Consider the following 17,956-nt stretch of genomic DNA (forward strand, 5'->3'; position numbering starts at 1 on the left):
CTGTAGTTATCTGAGAAATTATTTCTGATTTGATTTTTTCCTAGAGTCTTATTCATTTGCTTTGTTATTACCACTTCAGAGAGGCCACATGGGTAGCTTTCAGATTGTCCCATCTCACTGCCCCTGGGTTTGCTTTTGGTGAACTGCATGTCTGGGATTGCATTTTATTTAAGTATTCATTCATTCATTCATTCATTTTTAGTTAGTTTAATTTTTAGTTGGTTAGTTTTAAGTTGCCTTTGGTGAGTAGCTTTATTGATAGTATTTAGAACCTTTAGGAAATGACTACTTCAGAGGTATCTTCCAGGTATAGCTGGTTTTTGGGTTTTGAGTCTGTTGCAAGTTCCTCCCTCTTCAGTTTATTGGAGATGAGAAGTTGCTACCTGCTTTGCCCAGCCCCTGGTTCTTTGGCACTAGTCCACAGTATTTTCTGTGACCCTTAGGTAATCTCAGTCTTGGTATATAAGGAAGAACAGCCGGTTAGAACAATTATGTCACTTTGGCTAAAGGTGGTACCATTAACAATAACAATAGCATCAAACACAGCCTATAAAATGACAAACACATAACCATTAATTTGCCACTTTAACTGTATGAACTAGATTTGTGGTATGTTACAAAATCTAAAACAGTTTGGAAAATTGTGTGCAGTAAATAAGCCTTCAGTATGCCAATTTTGGCTTCAGGGGAGAAAATTTAAGAGGGGCTGGGGAGTAAATTCAGAAATAGCAGAAGAGGAAGAAATTAGAAGCAAGGCTGGAGGACAAAGGAGAGGATCATGCAGACTTTGGGAAGCAGGTGCAAAAGATAAGGAAGAAGAGAAAGAAGAAGTAAAAGGAAGAACAGAACAACACCAAAAAACCCCCACTAGAAACCATGTTCACATTCATAAAATGAAGGTCAAACAATGAAAAGGAAAAAAAAAAGAGGTGGAGGGAAATGTCCACTTCAAGGTTTGTCTCTGCTGTCACTGGTACACCACATGTAGAGATAGAGCCCAGATAAGTTTGACTTATCCCAGCAAGCCAGTGATAGCTTTATGGTGAGATAGTGGGTAACCTCAGTGAGGCTGCACCTTTATTTCCTCTGAAATACAGGCTGGATTCTGGCCCTGAAGTTGGAGACAGACCCAGTCAGCCTGCAGCAGTCCATGTACCTTCTGTGCGGCTTGAACTCAGCTTGGAGCAGCTGGATGGAGCTAGCAGTTGTTCTTAGTTCAAGGTTTAGTTGGCCCCTCACCAAGATGGCTCCCTACCAATTACCTTCTCCCTTGGGATGGGCAAATCTGGTCCACTCACCAGTCATGCAGTCCACGGTGTCCACTCTTCCATTGCACTGCTGCATCTCTCCATGGAGGCCTCTGGGGAGATCACTGCTAAGGCAGGAATACAAGTGTGGATAGAGTACAATGAGTGAGGATGATAGTGGTAGAGAATGAGGCAAGGGAGTTTGTGGAAATCAGATTACTAGGGTTTTATAGCTTTAATTATTATAAAGTGTTTATTTACAGGCAGGAAGCTAGTGTAAGTTTTTGAGTGGAAAATGACATGACCTAATTTAGATTTTAGAAGGAAGCACTCTGGATTCTGTTTGTGAGAATAAACTAGATGGGGGAGCATGACAGGTAGTTGGAACTGCTAGTGTAATCCCAATGAGAGATGGTGGCTCTGACCAGGGTGGTAGTTGTGGAAGCTAGGAGTGCTCAGATTCTAAATAGAGTGAAAAGGTAAAAATGACAGGATTTGATAATGGGTCAGATATGGGGTATCAGTGGAAGAGAGGAGTCATGGATGACTCATGCTTTCAGCACAAACAATTGGAGGGATAAAGTTAGTTGCCTTGAGAGAAGAAGATTGGGGGAATGTGTGTGTGTGTGCGCACACGCAGTTGATTAAGCAGACTTTGAATTTAAGGTGTTTGTTAGACATCCTGGTGTATATGTTGATGATTTGAGTCTAGAACTCCAGTCAATAAAAATCGGAATGTATAGAAAGTGTTTCAAGCCTCAAGTCTGGATCCACTTGCCAGGGATGGTATGTTTCGTAGTAAAGAGATGTCAGTCTAGAGCTGAGTCCTGAGACACTTCAGCACTTGCTGTTGTAGAGATAAGAAGGAAAAGAACTCCATGTGGTGTGCATGCCTCTAACCCCAGCCCTTGTGAAGCTCAGGCAGGAAGTTTGTAAATTCAGGGTCAGTCTGGGCTACATAGGGAAACCCCGTTTCCAGAGAGAGACAGAGAGACAGAGACAGAAACAGAGACAGAGACAGAGGGAAAATTGATGAAGTAGGAAGAGAATAAAGAAAGTGGTGCTTTGGGTGGAAGCCAAGGGAAGCAAAGTGCTTCAAGAAGAGAGCAGTTCATTGTGTCACCTGTTGCTGAGAGGTCAACTAAAGGGTGGATTGAAAATCGTTCACAGGATTAAATATGGAAATTCTAGGGGCCCTTGATAAGACTGTTTCAGTAGAGTGTTGGGGTGAATGGCTGATTGGGATGAGAGGCTGATTGGGATGGCGCGCTGGTGATAATGATCATGAAAGAGGCTGATTAGTATAATTGTGTGTGTATATATTTTCCTTCTTAGCCACATTAAACTGTCCAGGGTTACTGTGGTAATGTAGCTGAGAGGACTGTATTTAACCGTGGCTGAGGTTTTGCCAGGAGAGCATATCAAAAGAAATTGCTGGTATGGGTGATAAATCATGGATTATGTCATTTCAGTTGGATAAGAACAGAAGCAAAGACTTGAAAAAGGTAAGGGACTGTGGAAAATGGTAGGCTGAGTGGATTGCAGGCCTTGGTTAGTTGTCTAAAATAAAAAATAAGATGAAAACATTGGAAGAAAGGAATATAAGGCATGGAGAGGCCAGGATTTTAGGGTTATCTATATGGTCATTAAAATTCTGATATTTATGCCAGGAGTAGGGTGTGTGTCAGTAGCTAAATACTAATATCCTAAAGGAATGGGAGAAGGCTTGGAGGTATGTCTCACCACCATTGATACATGCATGATTATCCCATCGGGTGGCTTTTTATTAATTTTATTAGTAAAAAGACCCATAAAAGCGATTAGATCAATATGTACTACCGGTGGTTCAAGCTGGCAGGAATGTGGTAATTCAAGATGGGTGAAATAAGTCAAATAAATAACGGAATTTGTGTTTATGGAAGCAGTCATAGATACTCCCTTAAGTCACTGGTTATGATTGCCATGAAATTGCGTGGGAAGAGATGGTAGCCTTTCAGATGGATGCTCTTTAGATTCTGCAGTTATGGAACTTTCTAAGGAAGGTATACCTAGAATTGAAGTCAGATTTATTGAACCCCCCCCCCTGCCCCTCCGCGCCCCTCCCCCCAAGCGCAGGGCATTGTACCTAGATACTGAACCTAGCAGCTGTGGAGATAAAAGTGTAAGTTATTTCATAAGAAGCTTATGATAAAAATAACTGAAAATGAGTGACAAATTTCAGTAAGGATGCTGAAAAAGTGCTGGTGGCTTGAAGGAGGAGGAAATTAAAATTAGGTATTAAGTAAAGCTTAATTGAAGGAAAGATGGGCATTTGACAGAACAGTGACAAATTGTGGCAGAAAAGTGTTACAATCCATTATTCCTATGTTGACTAGAACTATAGTAATATGAAAAATGACTAGGAATTATGTTCGCATCCTATTGTAAAGGACTTTGGTCAAATCCCACTGAATATCTGAGTGGAATGCTAGTTTAGTTAATGAATACCCATAAGCTTTTGAAGAGGAACTTGATGTTTTCAAGATAGTTTTCCTCAACAGTGGGCTGGAATAAGGGTACAATAGTGTAGGAGACTAGAAATTCCTGTAAATGGTAGAACTATACAGTAGTATACAAGCCTTTCAAATACGATTCCTTGAATTATTATTAAACATTCATAATTGTGAAATGAGGATTAAAATTCAGATTTCCATACTTTGTTTTCCCTCCTACTTGTTTGACCAGTGTTGTTTGCTTACTATAGTTGCGCCTCCTCTTCTGTGTTTTCCCACTCATTGGTATACCTATTTGCCTGGCAGTCTTCCGAATTACATAGTACCTGTGTGCTGGAAATTACCAAAGTTATGTCCTAATCCAGACCACAAGTTCAGTATGTCCAAAACTGAATTCCTGGTTTTACTCCCTATGTTAGTCAGTTTTCCTGTTGCTGGATAAAATACTGAGCACCCTCAGTTTAAAGGCTGAGAGGTTTAATTGACTTATAGTCTTGGAGGTCTTAGTCCCTGATCAACTAGTTGAAAAGTAGGAACACCATGGCAGAAAGCAATGGTAGAGCAACCTGCTTAGTTCATGGCACCCAGAAAGCAGAGCCAGGGTAACAGTGCCGGAGAGGATGGGGTGAGGGACCAGATACAAGGTCACATCTCCAAGAATTTTGGTATGGGGGGTGTTTTTTGGAATTAGTCCCCTAGAGATACTGCGGAGGGCTGTATATCTCTAGACTGAACACCAAGCTTCCTAACTGGTCTCCTCCTTCCCACTTGTATCTTCAGGTGTACACCATCATAGCTAGCATAGTAAAATATGTATATTTTGAGACAAGGTTTCACTACATAGTTCAGGCTGGTTTTGAACTCACTTTGTAGCCCAGGCTGGCCTTGAAGTTGCAGTAATCATGCTGCCTCAGCCTCCTGAGTGCCGGGATTACAGGTGTGCACCACCATGCCCAGCCTATCGTAATAATATTTTTAAAGACATGAGTTATATTATTTTTCTTGTTCAGAACTGTAGGAGCTTCCCATCTCATAGTAAAAGTGACAGTCCTTTAAGTGACCACAATACCAACTCCCTGTACTAGGAGTTGACCTATTGATCTATAACCCAGATTTACCCTACTGCACGTTTTAGGTTTTTTTTCCTTGGTATATGGGGTTGATCCCAGTAATATTGTACTACTAAGCTATATCTCAAGGCCTTTTTGTTTCTTTATTTTGAGACAGGTTTTCTCTAAGTTGTCTAGGCTGAATTTGAGCTTAATGAGTCTTCCGCCTCAGCCTCCCAAGTGATGGGGATTATAGGCAAGCACAGTCTTGGGTGCACTGCATGTTTTTGTATGACCAGTGGGCTAAAAGTGGCTTTTAAAAATTTAAATAGTTGAAAAAATAAAGCATTGTGTTTTTTGTTATGCAAAAATTATATAAAATTGAAACTTTTAGTGTCCATAAATAGAAAGTTTTAGTGGAATAGAGCTATACTCATTAAAGCTCACACAATGTCTATGGCTTCATTTTTTCCTCAGAGGCACCAAGTTGAGTAGTAGAGGCCTTATGGCCTGGAACTCCTGCAGTGTTCACTGTCTGGCCCTTTAAGGAAGGTGCTTGCCATACTCTGCCCTGTATGATCTGGCCTTCTCCCATCTTTCTCTGCAGTCTTGTCCATGTCTCCACTCCAGCCAAGTTGGTCTCATTTATCAGGCCTGCTCTTCCTTAGGGCTGCTGTGTTTGCTCATTCCCCTGGCAGCTCATCCTATCAAATCTGCACTCAGGTGCCACTGTGGCCATTGGGTTTCAGGAGTTTCCTGTGTGTGCTCAGGCTGTCACCCACACACTCTCTTTTCCAAGCCCTCGCACCTTCTCACAGTGTTTACTTATTTTTATAGTTACGCTTTTTAAAGTGGTTTTCCTCTTCTTGAGTTCAACCACAATGGTAGGGATTTTTTCCCCTTTTAAAAATCATAATTATTAGCATATACTAATTGCATAGATTAATGGGTTTCACTGTGGCATTTCCATACAGGCATATATCATGCTTGGAAATTATACTCACCCTCCCTTTCACCCTGTTGTGTCCTCCTTTCTCTTTCCCCTACTGGCTCCCCCCTCTTACCATAATAATAGGGTCGGGGATTTTTTATTTTTGTCACTTTTGCTCTTTGATTTAGTCTTAGTGCTCAGGATAGTGCATGGGGTATTGTAGATGTTCAGCAGATAGTTGCCAAAATCATTGAACTGTTGGTTCTCCGGCCAGCTGGACCATCTTACTAGCTGAATGTTGTTCTGTAAAGTATACATTAGGCAACAAGGGACTGGGAAGGGCTAGTGACTTTATGTCAATGAGGACATAGGACATAGGTTGTCCCCTCTTTGGTTGCTTGTTAAGATCTTTTTCACTTTGCTCACTAGAAGTAAATACTCAGCATTTTGTTTCAACTTAAGCTAGCTTGTACGCGGTATTTTAGGTTAGGACTGCGCCCAGTGTGTCATCCTGTTCATCCTGTCAATGTAGAAGGGATCTTTTGGCCTCTCACAGTACTGCAAGGCTTCCAACTACATGACGGGATCAGGCTTTTGCATCATTGTATGATTTATTTTTTTTTTGGTGAGGGGGATAAGGATGGTAGCTGAATTTTTGGACTAAGTAAGGATTTTTATATTTTCTCTTGTTATGTGATTTATAGGTTTCTGGATTTAATGTTACTACTTGTGCCTCTTTTGTTTAAAACAATGAGGGAAACTTCCAAGGCAAAATACTGAAGTTAGTATTCTTTTCACGTTAGTATTTCCCAAGAACTTTTAAATGCCCCTACCATGTAGAGAAAGTTTTATTTGAAGAGATTTGAGAGTATTACATTTATATGCATTTGCTGTAATGTACCTTCCAGAGTTGAGTTGATTGTTCTTTGGCTTTGAGATTTATTCCTAGGGAAAGGGTCTAATATTTGTACATTAAAAAATCTTGGTTTGTAGCCTGGGTAACCTGGTATCTAAGGCTTCTATGCTGTCACGCAAGAAACCAAGTACAGACAGAACTTTATTAATGAGTAATATGTATTTACTTACATCTCTCTCAGAATTTACCTTGAAGTAAATACCAGTGAGGTATCTTTCTCTAATTTTATCTTCCCCATCTTTAGTATAGTAGACATGTGGTTTTTCTGTTACAATGGAGAGGTAGAGCCTCATCGTTTTATTTGTACGTAGATTATTTTGAAGAGGTAGTCTGTAGCAGTATTAACAAAGTGAAGGTTTCTCTTCACTTACTATTTTGAGAGTAAATTTGCTGAATTCCATTTTAAACTGTTTACCAGACATTCTTTGGAAATTTTATTTATTTATTTATTTATTTTTGGTACTGGGAATCGAACTTAGGACCTTGCACTTACTAGGCAAGCACTTGTGCCACTGAACTATAGCCCTGGTCTCTTTGGAATTTTTTTTGTCTTTGAGACAGGGTCTCGCTATGCAGTTCAGGCCGGCCATGAGCTCACTTTGTAGCCCAGGCTGGTCTCGAACTCACAACAATCCTCCTGCCTCAGCCTCCTGAGTGCTGGGATTACAGGCATGTGCCACCACTCCCGGCCTCTTTGGAATTTTTAAAGAAAGTATTTTTACTATTTTTTCCTACATTGCAGAAAAATATCTTAATGTTATCAGACTATTTTATCATATCTTATTTATTTTATTTTTTTGTCTTTTTGAGACAGGGTCTCACTGTGCAGTTCAGGCTGGCCTCAAACTCACTTTGTAGCCCAGGCTAGCCTTGAACTCAAAGTGATCCTCCTACCTCAGCCTCCTGAGTGCTGGGATTACAGGTGTGTACCACCATGCTTGGCGTCAGACTATTTTATAATTTGAATATAAAAGGCATAGTTCCTTGGTTTTGGGATTTATTCCTAGGGAAAGGGTCTAATATTTGTATGTTAAAAAAATCTTGGTTTGTAGCCTGGGTTACCTGCTATTTAAGGTTTTTTGGCCTTAGAGATCATTAAGAAAGGTAATAAAAACACCTCCAAAAGCACAGGCCATGACAAAAATTAATAATTGATTCCAAATTATAATTGGAATTCATTAAAATTAAAAACTCCATGAAAGACATTGTTAAAAAGATAACATGAGAGTGGCATATGCTGGCAAAAATCTTTACAAAACATCTGTCAGATAAAGGATTGTTATCTATAATAGATGAAGATTTCTTAATAGTAACCAATATGAAAACAACCCAGTTAAAACATAAGTAAAGATGTGAGCACTTTATGAAAGAAGAGTCATAAATGGCAAGTAAGTATATGCCAAGATGCTCAACATACATGTCATTACTTAATTTTTTTGGGGGGGTGCTGGGAATTGAACTCAGGACCTTGTGCTTGCCAGGCAGATGTTTGTGCTGCTGAGCTATATCCCTGGCCATACATGTCATTAGAGTATTTCAAATTAAAACAGCACAGGGGCTGGGGATTTAGCTCAGCAGCACAACGCCTACCTGGCAAGCACAAGGTTGTGAGTTTGATTCCCGGTACCAGGAAAAAAAAAAAAAGAGACAAATTAAGACAGCATTACTGTCCCTCTTTTGAAATGGCCAAAATCAAGAATACTGACAGCACCAAGTGGTGGCAAGGATGTGGAGTAACAGAAACCTCCCTTTCCTTACTGGTGGGAATGCGGAGTAGCACAGCCACTTAAGACATTTCAGCAGTTTCTTACAAAAATACACTAACTCTTATGTATGATCCCATAGTCGCACTCCCCAAGAGTTGAAAACTTATGTCCATATAAAAAACTCCCTCCAAGGCTGGGCATGGTGGTACATATCTGCAATCCTAATACTTGGAAGGCTGAGGCAGAGGGGTTGCTGTGAGTTCAAGGATAGTCTGGGCTATATAAGGCCAGCCTGAATTACACAGCAAGACTGTGTCTCAAACCCAGCCCAACCCAACCCAACCCTATATGTAACTATTTATGGCAGCTTTATAATTGCCAGAATTTGGAATCAATAAAGATGTTGTTGAATAGGTGATTGGGTAGATTGTGCTATACCACATACAGTGGAATTATTATTCAGCAATAAAAAATGAGCTATCAAAGCTATAGAAAGGCCTTAAATACATAGTGCTGAAGTGAAAAAAGGTAGTCTAAGATGGCTGTATACTGTATAATTCCAACTATGTGATGTTCTTGAAAAGGCAAAGGTACAGTCTATAAAAAGACTAGTGGTTGCCAGGGATTTGGAGGGGTAGGGGTGAAGGTTACAGAGGTGGAACACAGAGGAATTTTTTAAAGGGCAGTGGAACTATTCTGTAACTACTTTAGTGGTGAATGCATACCATTTGTCAAAATTCATAGAATGTACATGAATAATAAACCCTACATAAACTATGAATGTTAATTAATAGTAGTGGAACTTAGCTGGGCATGGTGGTGCACACATGTAATCGCAGCGTTCAGGAGGCTGAGGCAGGAGGATCAAAGTGACCTCAAGGGCCAACCCTTGATCTCACTGACCTACAAGTGATCTCACTGGCCTACAAATTGAGCTCAAGGCCAACCTTAACTGCATCGTGAGACCCTGTCTCCAAAAACAAAGCAAAGCAAAACAGAAACGGGAACTGTGGTGAGAAGGTGTATATGGGAATCCCTTCACTTTGCACTCACTGCCTATCTGTAGACCTAAAACTGCTCTAAAGATGTAAATTTATAGAAAAAAATTCTCAATAGAAAACTACACATATACATACACATAGCTTTACATAAATATATTTCACTTGTATAAAGCTAATTTTACTAAGTGGAGGACAATTAGTATATTTCCAAGCTCATTTTTTTTTTTTTTTCAGAGAAATGTATATATGGCTGTTACTTTAAAAGTGTTTTTTAATATGACACTAGGAAGTTCGAGGGTTTTTTGTTGTTGTTCTGAAAGCATTAAGTGTACACTGTTCATTAGATATTATTAGATATTTTTGGATAACTTACCTCACTTAGTTTGAAGTAACACCTAGTCATCCCATTGCAGTGACGAGGAGACTCAGGCTCAGATAAGCAGCAAAGCTGACATTTGAATTGCTCCTGACTCCAAAGTCTGTGTGTTACACAGTACTGGTAATTCCTGTAGATTTATTTTTTGAAATGAAAGTGCTAAAATTTGTCCCTTAATGTAAATGTCAGTGCCTTTATAGACAAAATAATACTAAAAGAGATTGTCTAGATTTGACTTGGCTCTACTGCTTACTTTCTTTGTGATTTAATTAGGTTGTATTATCTTTGTGTGTTAGTTTATGTGTTAAATGGCGATAGTAATTGAGATTGTTGTGAGCATTAGATGAGTTAATGTATGAAAAGCTTTTAGAACAGTGCCTGGTACAAGATCTGAGTTCCATAAGTGTTGTTTATTAATTAGTAATGGAATATTTTCTTTTCTTTTCTTTTTAAGACAAGGTCTTGCTATGTAGTGCAGGCTGGCCTTGAATTCACAGCGATCTAGTTTCTGCCTCAGTCTGCTGAGTGCTGGAGTTACTGCTGTGTATCACCACATCCAGCACTTGACCATTTTTTTTAAAAAGAGAAATTAAAAAAAAAACTCCTCTTGTTTTTTTTTTTTTTTTGTCTTTTGTCTTTTCTTCCGGTACCAGGAATCAAACTCACGACCTTGTGCTTGCCAGGCAAGCGCTTTGCCGCTGAGCTAAATCCCCAGCCCCTACAAACTCCTCTTTAGGGGTCGGGGATATAGCTCAGTGGCACAGCACCTGCCTGGTAAGCGCAAGGTCCTGAGTTCAATTCCCAGTACCAAAAAAAAAAAAAAAAAAATTAAAAAAAAATTCTTCACAAGAAGTGTTTTGCAGTTTTTTCCTATCTGCTTAGAGTATATCACATACTATATGATATTTTTTTTCAATCAGCTTAATATAGTGAGGGAAAAGCATTACCTTAGGATGGTGGTGGCGAACCTATGGCATGTGTGCTGCATAGGCCCAGAGGCCCCTCTGTTGGCATGTGAGCCAAGTGTATGAGTTGTTTTTCCTAAACTTCAAACCTCAGGATTCAGCTTTAATCGCAGTGTTGGCACTTTGCGATAAATAAGTGGGTTTGGGGTTGCACTTTGGTTCACGGTTGGTTCTAAAAGGTTCTAGACTATGCCTTGTCCCTGGTTAGCTGTGTGACCTTAATATCTGATTCTGTTTCATTTATAAACTGAGGATGGGTTTGGGTAGATGATTTCAAAGTTCCTTTTTTAGTCCCAACAGAGTGTGAACCTGGGCTGCTGTGCCTTTGTTGAAGATTATTGCACTATGCTGCCATATGCAAAGGGCACTCTCTGCTGGGTGACTCTGGTAATCATGATTTCTCCACTACATCAGACTTTCTTAGCATAGTTCTCACCTTTTCTGGTTTTATTCTGCTTCTTCAATGTAGTTGGATTATTGGCTTCACCCTTTTATCAAGTTTGTGGACTTTTAGTCTCAAATGACCACAAAGAAATGTTGGTTTTGTCTTGTTTTGTTTTGTTTTTGGGCAGCTAGACTCATACCTAATTACTGAATGAATCTCTTAAAATGAAATAGGCCTGGGAATGGGAGATGTCGAAGACTCTATACAGTTGTATATTATAGCCTGTGTGTGTATATGGTATTAGGGATTGAACCCAGGACTTTGTGTATGCTAGGCAAATGCTTTATTACTGAGCTACTCCCCCAGCCCTTTTTTGTTGTATTTTGAGACAGATTCTCATTAAGTTGCCAAAATTGGGATGAACTTGTGATCCTCCTGCCTTAGCCTCCCAAGTAGCTGGGATTACAGGCATGTGCCACACACAGTATGGCTGTATAGTACAAACTTTATATTGAAAGTAAAATTTTAGTGACAGAAACATTTTTTAGATTTCTCAGACCACGGGGTTATGGTTTAGTTTTTGTCTTAGTTGTGTAGAAGCATTCCATAAATGGTAGCACTTGTGCTTGTAGTATAGTTCATTTTTAAAGAAAGTTACACACATGTGGGTGTGGGTGTGTCCACTTAAACGTCACTAATGTATTTCAGGGGGATTTTCTAAGCCAGAGTTACGGAGGTTGGTTATAGGATACAGATGGTTTGCATATAGCACGTAGCTGCGTGTCATTTGACTACAGTTGTGGGTCTGTTTTCTCATTTGAAGTATTGAGGAGAGTTAAATATAAAATATAGCAACCACAACTTCTCTAGTCCAAAAATCCAAAAAGAAATTTCTTAAGAGGACAGTGTAATACTAAGAAGCCATTACTGGTAATAGTTTTTTAAGGGAATTGCCATATTTAAAGAAAAAATATTTACACAAAGAGGAGAGTGTTTTCTTGTGAATTTACGTGGTATGTGGCATGTATGTTACTTCCTGTGATATCTGTGTCAGTAGAGAGTGTTCTGTTTTTATGTCAGTCTTTATACAGGTTGGCTTATAACACAAAGATTTCACTAATACTCAGAATTTACTTTTACCTTGTCTAGAATGAAGTACAGTTTCATAAAGGTGTGACTAAAGTCAGTAGCAGAATGCCGATTGTGGCTTCTGAGCAGAAATAAGCTGTGGGATTTTGGCGAGGGACATCGAAGGGTAATGAAATGAGAATCGAGTGAGATTCTAGGATTCTGGCATAGTGATATGTGGAGGCAAGAGGGTGTTGAGTCCCTTGGGGAGTTAGAGGTGCAGAGCCAGTAACACATTTTGAATTTTAGTCCTAAAAATAATTGAAGGGTAAACATTGTGCCAACATATACTGTGTCTAATGGTGGTATCAAGTGGAAAAGCATCATGACAGAGCCAGTGGTATTGCTATATTTTAAAGTGCCTTATCTGTGGGATTTTCACGTAGGTCTGGCTTTGTACCAATTTTGAATTGAAAATCTGATTGTTAATTGCATCATTATTGCCACCAGTAGCAGTATTGCTCTTTTATGTAGTGCTCCTTGAATGCAAGTCAGCTGGTTGCCATTGTGACTACAAAAGGCTTGATTTTCTGGTCATATCACTTAGGTTCTTGGGTCCAGGCCTTCAAAGGATGTTAGCTTTTTGTTTGAAGTGCAGTAATTTTCCTTCATACAGTTTCTTTTAAATCAGTGACAAATTTTAAGCTCCACACTCAGATATGAAACTCAATGTAATTAAGTGTTTTGAAAAGTTTTTCTCTTCTCTTACAGGTGTATTCCAGAGAAAAGTCTTCAAACATCTTTGCTGTATTTGATGCTGAGTGACTGTCAGGGGACTCAGGCTTATGAGGAGGTACTGTCACACAAAACAGTATCTAGTGAAGACGACAAGAAAGAGAGGAAAGGATCGGAAAAAGAAGCTAAAATACTATAGAAAACCATGGTAGGTTACTTACATTTCCTTAACTTCCTGCATACAAAAGATTCTAGTAGTTTAAAGTTAGAAGCACTGGCAGTGAGGGTGTGTGAAAAACACTGGTGTTAATTTTTGGCTATGGTGTATCAGATAAAGATTGCACTCTCGCAAATGAGTTCAGATTTATTACAGAGCCCTTAAGCCACAAGATGGAGCCCCATGAGCCTGCAGGCTATAAATTATTGAATACTGAGGAGGGAATGCTCATAAATAATGTTTTCTAATAAAACTGGTATTAACAAACTAATGCAGATAGCTAGTTAGGTGACCTTGAACTTGAAATTAATTTTTATTTAGTATTCTACCAGAATTTTGAGTTTTTTCCCCATGAAATTAAAAATCCTGAACCAGTCTTTTGTTATATGAATGGTGCAGGAATTTATAAAATATGTATTCAAAAAGTCACTCAAATGTTTTTAAAATAACAGGGTCAAATGTTATATATGTATGAGGGCTGCTGAGCTAAATATCACTGCAGGTTTGCTATTTGATGAGAGTTCAGACTCGGATTTATGATGTTAGATGAAGTTATCATCTCTTAATTTTGAATTGGTGAAATGTGCTGAATTGTTACAAGTGGGGAAAAAGCACAAAATATCTATCAATAATATGTTTAGAGCATGTTGTTTAGCAAATCTAATAGTATACCTTTAAGTGCTGCTTGCTTTTAAAAATACTCATGCGAAGAATCACGATGTTAACTTGCTCTTTATACAGAAGGAATTCTCATATCTTAAATCTGTGCAGTGGGGAAAAAGTGTTCCCCTGTCATTTTAGTTTCCTGGGGATATGTGAAAAAACACATTGTGACTTGTGTTGCCTCCCATGTGAATTTTTTTTGCCTTTTGGGGCTTTTTCTTTGAGGAGGTGGGAAGATAGGGTCTTACCATATAGTTCAGGCTGGCCTTCAACTCACTATGTAGCCCATGCTGACCTTGAACTCCAGGCGATCCTCAGCCTCCTGATGTGGCTTGTTCTTTTTTGTTTTGTTTTGTTTTTGTTAGGGTCTCACTATGCACTTCAGGTTGGCCTTAAGCTCACTTTGTAGGCCAGGCTGGTCTCGAACTCACAACAATCCTCCTGTCTCAGCCTCCTGAGTGCTGGGATCACAGGCATGCACTACTATGCCCAGCTAAGGCTTGTTTCTTACAGTCTTAATAGTTGTACAATTTTAAGAAATGCTTTATATGTATATTTTCATAGTTGATAGAATTTCTTTTCTCATTTCTTTTAAAATTTAGCTTAGATTTTCTAGTGTAGGAAGTTTTTAATTGGTTGTATTTTCCTTTTTTCCTATTGCTTGTTTCTTAGGTCTTAGATTTTGAGTGAGAATTATTCTGATTTGATTTTTTAATACTTGAAAAAAACCTGCTTGGAACTTATTTGTGTAAGTAGGGTCCCCCAGTTTTGTGGAATAGAGACCATTGTGTCAGTTCTTTTTACCATTACTTCACGATTCCTATTCTGTCATGTCTCGGTAGACTTTTGGGTTTAATCTTGGATTTTTTTTCTTTTCCTTAACCTTTTTTTTTGGTTTTTGAGACAGGGTTTTGCTATGTAAGCCAGGCTAACCTTGAAGTCTCTATGTTACCCAGGCTGGCCTAGAACTTGTGGTAATCCTCTTGCCTCAGCCTTCTAAGTGCTGGGGTTACAGGCATGCACAACCATGCCTGGTTTCCTAATTCTTTTTTCACCCCTTCCCTTTTCCTCCCTTCCCTTCTCCTCCGTCCCCTGTCAGCCCCCTCCCTCCTTCCCTTCCCCTTCCTCTCCCTCCCCTCTTGTCCCCCTTACCCTTTCTGCTCCCTCCTTTCTCCTATCTCCTCTCCTTCCCCTTCTCTTCCCTCCCCTCTCTTCCTCTTCCCCTCCCTTCCCCTTCCCCTTCCTCCTCCCTCTCCTCTTGTCCCCCTCCCCCCTCCCCTTCCCTTTTTCTCTCAAATGTTTGTGTGATGCAGCAATATGTAATTTTATTTAGATGGAACTCATGATATGACTCCTTTGTTTTCTTGTTACTTGTTCTGGGGTATCTAATGACTCAATTTAAAAAGGTTCTTTGTTGAAAAAGGCTCCAGTTGGAAAACTGGTCTGGATGTCAAGCAAGAAAGAAATCTGGACAGTTGGTTTTTATTGAGAAAACAGAAAGCTTTGTGATTGACATTAGTCCTGAGTTTATAAGATGGTTGAAACTTCTAAAGGATTACTTTTCAGTTATAATTTGCTTTACTTTTTAGTGGACAAGAACACAGTGTCACTACTTAGTTTCCAAAATACGATTTTTTTTTTTAACATTGATAATCAAAAAACAAGAGGCAAGATTAATAACTGTAAATGTTTTGTTTTATGGTGAAGACTTCAAAACAAAATAGTTACCATCAGGATTTTTTATGGTGAAGACTTCAAAACAAAATAGTTATCAAAATAGTTATCATATAGTACATAATTGCAGGTAAATAAGGATACTAGCACTTCTCTTTAAATGGAATACTTTGGGCTTTATGAAAACATACTGAGTTGCCCTTTTTCATTTTGGTGTACTAATAACAAATGTCTTCATGATATTTGTAAACTTAGAAATAGTAAAAAGTTTTAGAGGTGTAACCCATGAGTGTGAAGGGTCTACTCCATTAAATTTTGTGAAGTTCATTCTATTTCTGGACATTAGTCTACTCCACTGATTTTTTTTTGGGCTAGCATTTTAGTATAATGGTACAATTTGTCCATCTTTGTAGAATATTTCTTGATTCTGTCATTGACTTTTTTTTTTTTTTTTTTTTGCTTTTCCAAATGAACTTCAAAATGACTTTCATTGAGGTTTAAATCAGTTCTGAGATTTGTTTGTTTGTGACAGGGTCAAGCTATGTAGTCCAGGCTGGCCTTGAACTCATTGTGATTCTCCTGCTGTAGCCTCCTAAGTGCTGGGATTACAGGGATGTGCCCCCTGTCTCCCACCAGTTCTGAGGAGATTTTGATTCAGAATGAAATACGTACGTGTATAAACTAGCTTGGGAAGTTGATTGTTTTGCAGTATGTATTTTTCCCATTCTGGAATTTGTAATGTCTCCTGCTGTCCTATCTGAAAAAGTAAAGCTTTGCACCAGCTGTTTAAATGTCAAGTGTCAGATAATATTCCCATGTTTCCCATAGTTCACACATAACTTTCTATTATGCATTTGCACTGGCTATGCAGTCTCATTTTTAAGATGTGAAAGTCTCTGGTACTTTGAAAGGGAGTGGCTGGGTTTCATGATACACCGTTATGCATTTCTGGAGAGTTTCTTCAAGCTAGAAATATGTGTTTCTTATAGATAGCATGTAATATGGATAACTTCTTCCTTCCTTCTGTCCCTCTGTCCCTCCATCCCTCCTCCTTTCCTTCTCTATCCTTTGTTGGGTTCAGACCCAGGACCTCACACATTGTAGGCAAGTGCTATACCACTGAGCTCTACTCCTAGCCCTGAAAAACTTCTTTAAGCAGTATTCAGAAGCATAGGTTCAACTGAAAGATAGCATATGCACAATGCTGAGTATGACCTAAGTGAATGAAAAGACCATTGATTTTCTGGTTTGGTGGTTTAAGATGGGTTTTAGTTCCCATTCCTGAGCAATTTTCTTTTGATACCAGCTGCTTCATGATGGTTTGACAATGCTATGGGTTGACTTAAAATATATTTGTGTGTCATTCTTGTCAGGTGACATTTCTTTTATTGAAGTAATTGCTTCTTTTTCCTTCTGACAGAGATCTATTCGATCTTTTGCCAATGATGATCGCCATGTTATGGTGAAACATTCAACCATCTATCCATCTCCAGAGGAACTTGAAGCTGTTCAAAATATGGTGTCTACTGTTGAATGTGCTCTTAAACATGTCTCAGATTGGCTGGACGAAACAAATAGAGGCACAAAAACAGAGGGCGAGACAGACATGAAGAAAGACGAGGCTGTAGAAAACTACTCCAAGTGAGTGTGGCCTGGCCCTTGTGGAGCACAGAAAACCTCGGGGATTTCTTGCATTGAGTTTGTGATATGTTATTCTTTGTGTTTTCTTGTATATATGATTATAATCAAGGAAGTAAATGTTACATGGAGTTTTTGTAGTTAACTTTGAAAGGAAAGAAAGGAACAGTGGTGATTAAAGCCCTCCAAAAGAAGATGGACAGAGAGTGTATACAAAGGGCTTTACATTCTTTAATGTTTGAAGATTATGAAATGTCATCTTTTTTGCTGTGTTGGTTTAGCCTCCTAAATTCTGAAAGTCATGTTTTTGCTCCTGGGGGAAAATTCCTGGAGTAGAAGAGTGGGAAAATGTATTGTAAATGTATTTTGACTGTCTCTACCTTGTTGATTCATAAGTATAGCACAGTGTCTTGCGTATCATAAAAGTTCATTGTATATTTGTGGAACAAAGGAGGGGGTAGTGGGAGGCAGAACCTTCAACAGTTACAGTAAAGTGTTCTGGACATTGCCAGGATGTAGCGATTGGTGAGGTGAAACTGCAGTGGTAACTGTTTCTGCGTGCGGTGATGCCACTATGACTGAAGTGTGTCGACGACTGACTTGGAGACTGACTTCGAAAGGTGAAGACTGTTTGAAGGAGGGTACCATATTAATAGGCTTAAAGAGCACTCTGGCTACAACTTTTGTAAATGGAAGATAGAGGTTAACAGAATTTTGTTTTCCAGCTTTCAATTCTAAATCAGTGTGATAAGTGGATAGGAATAGTGGGAAAGTACTGACAAATTGATTTTCTTCACCGAAACCTTTTTATCTTCAGTTGAAAGACAGTCCTTGCCAGTTTTTTGCTGAAGAAGGTGATTTTTTTACTTTTCACTTTTTTTTTTTTTTTTAAA

The 17,956-nt window shown here is 39.0% G+C and overlaps 1 protein-coding gene across 4 annotated transcripts in view; it reads left to right on the forward strand.

Annotated features, from left to right (window-relative positions):
* Positions 1 to 17,956, forward strand: part of Strbp (spermatid perinuclear RNA binding protein) — a 126,406-nt gene that overhangs the window by 50,410 nt on the left and 58,040 nt on the right. For all 4 annotated transcript variants that reach the window (XR_260609.2, XR_001233576.1, XM_005382505.2 and 1 more), the window contains exons 2-3: positions 12,908 to 13,079; positions 16,846 to 17,066. Coding sequence is in view for 2 of the 4 variants with exons in the window: in XM_005382505.2 (XP_005382562.1) it covers positions 13,077 to 13,079; positions 16,846 to 17,066 (224 nt within the window). In the remaining 2 variants the exon portion in view is untranslated. The remainder of the gene's footprint in view (positions 1 to 12,907; positions 13,080 to 16,845; positions 17,067 to 17,956) is intronic.

Source organism: Chinchilla lanigera, unplaced genomic scaffold (assembly GCF_000276665.1).
Source record: "Chinchilla lanigera isolate Chin_1 unplaced genomic scaffold, ChiLan1.0 scaffold00018, whole genome shotgun sequence".
Lineage (NCBI taxonomy): Eukaryota > Metazoa > Chordata > Mammalia > Rodentia > Chinchillidae > Chinchilla > Chinchilla lanigera.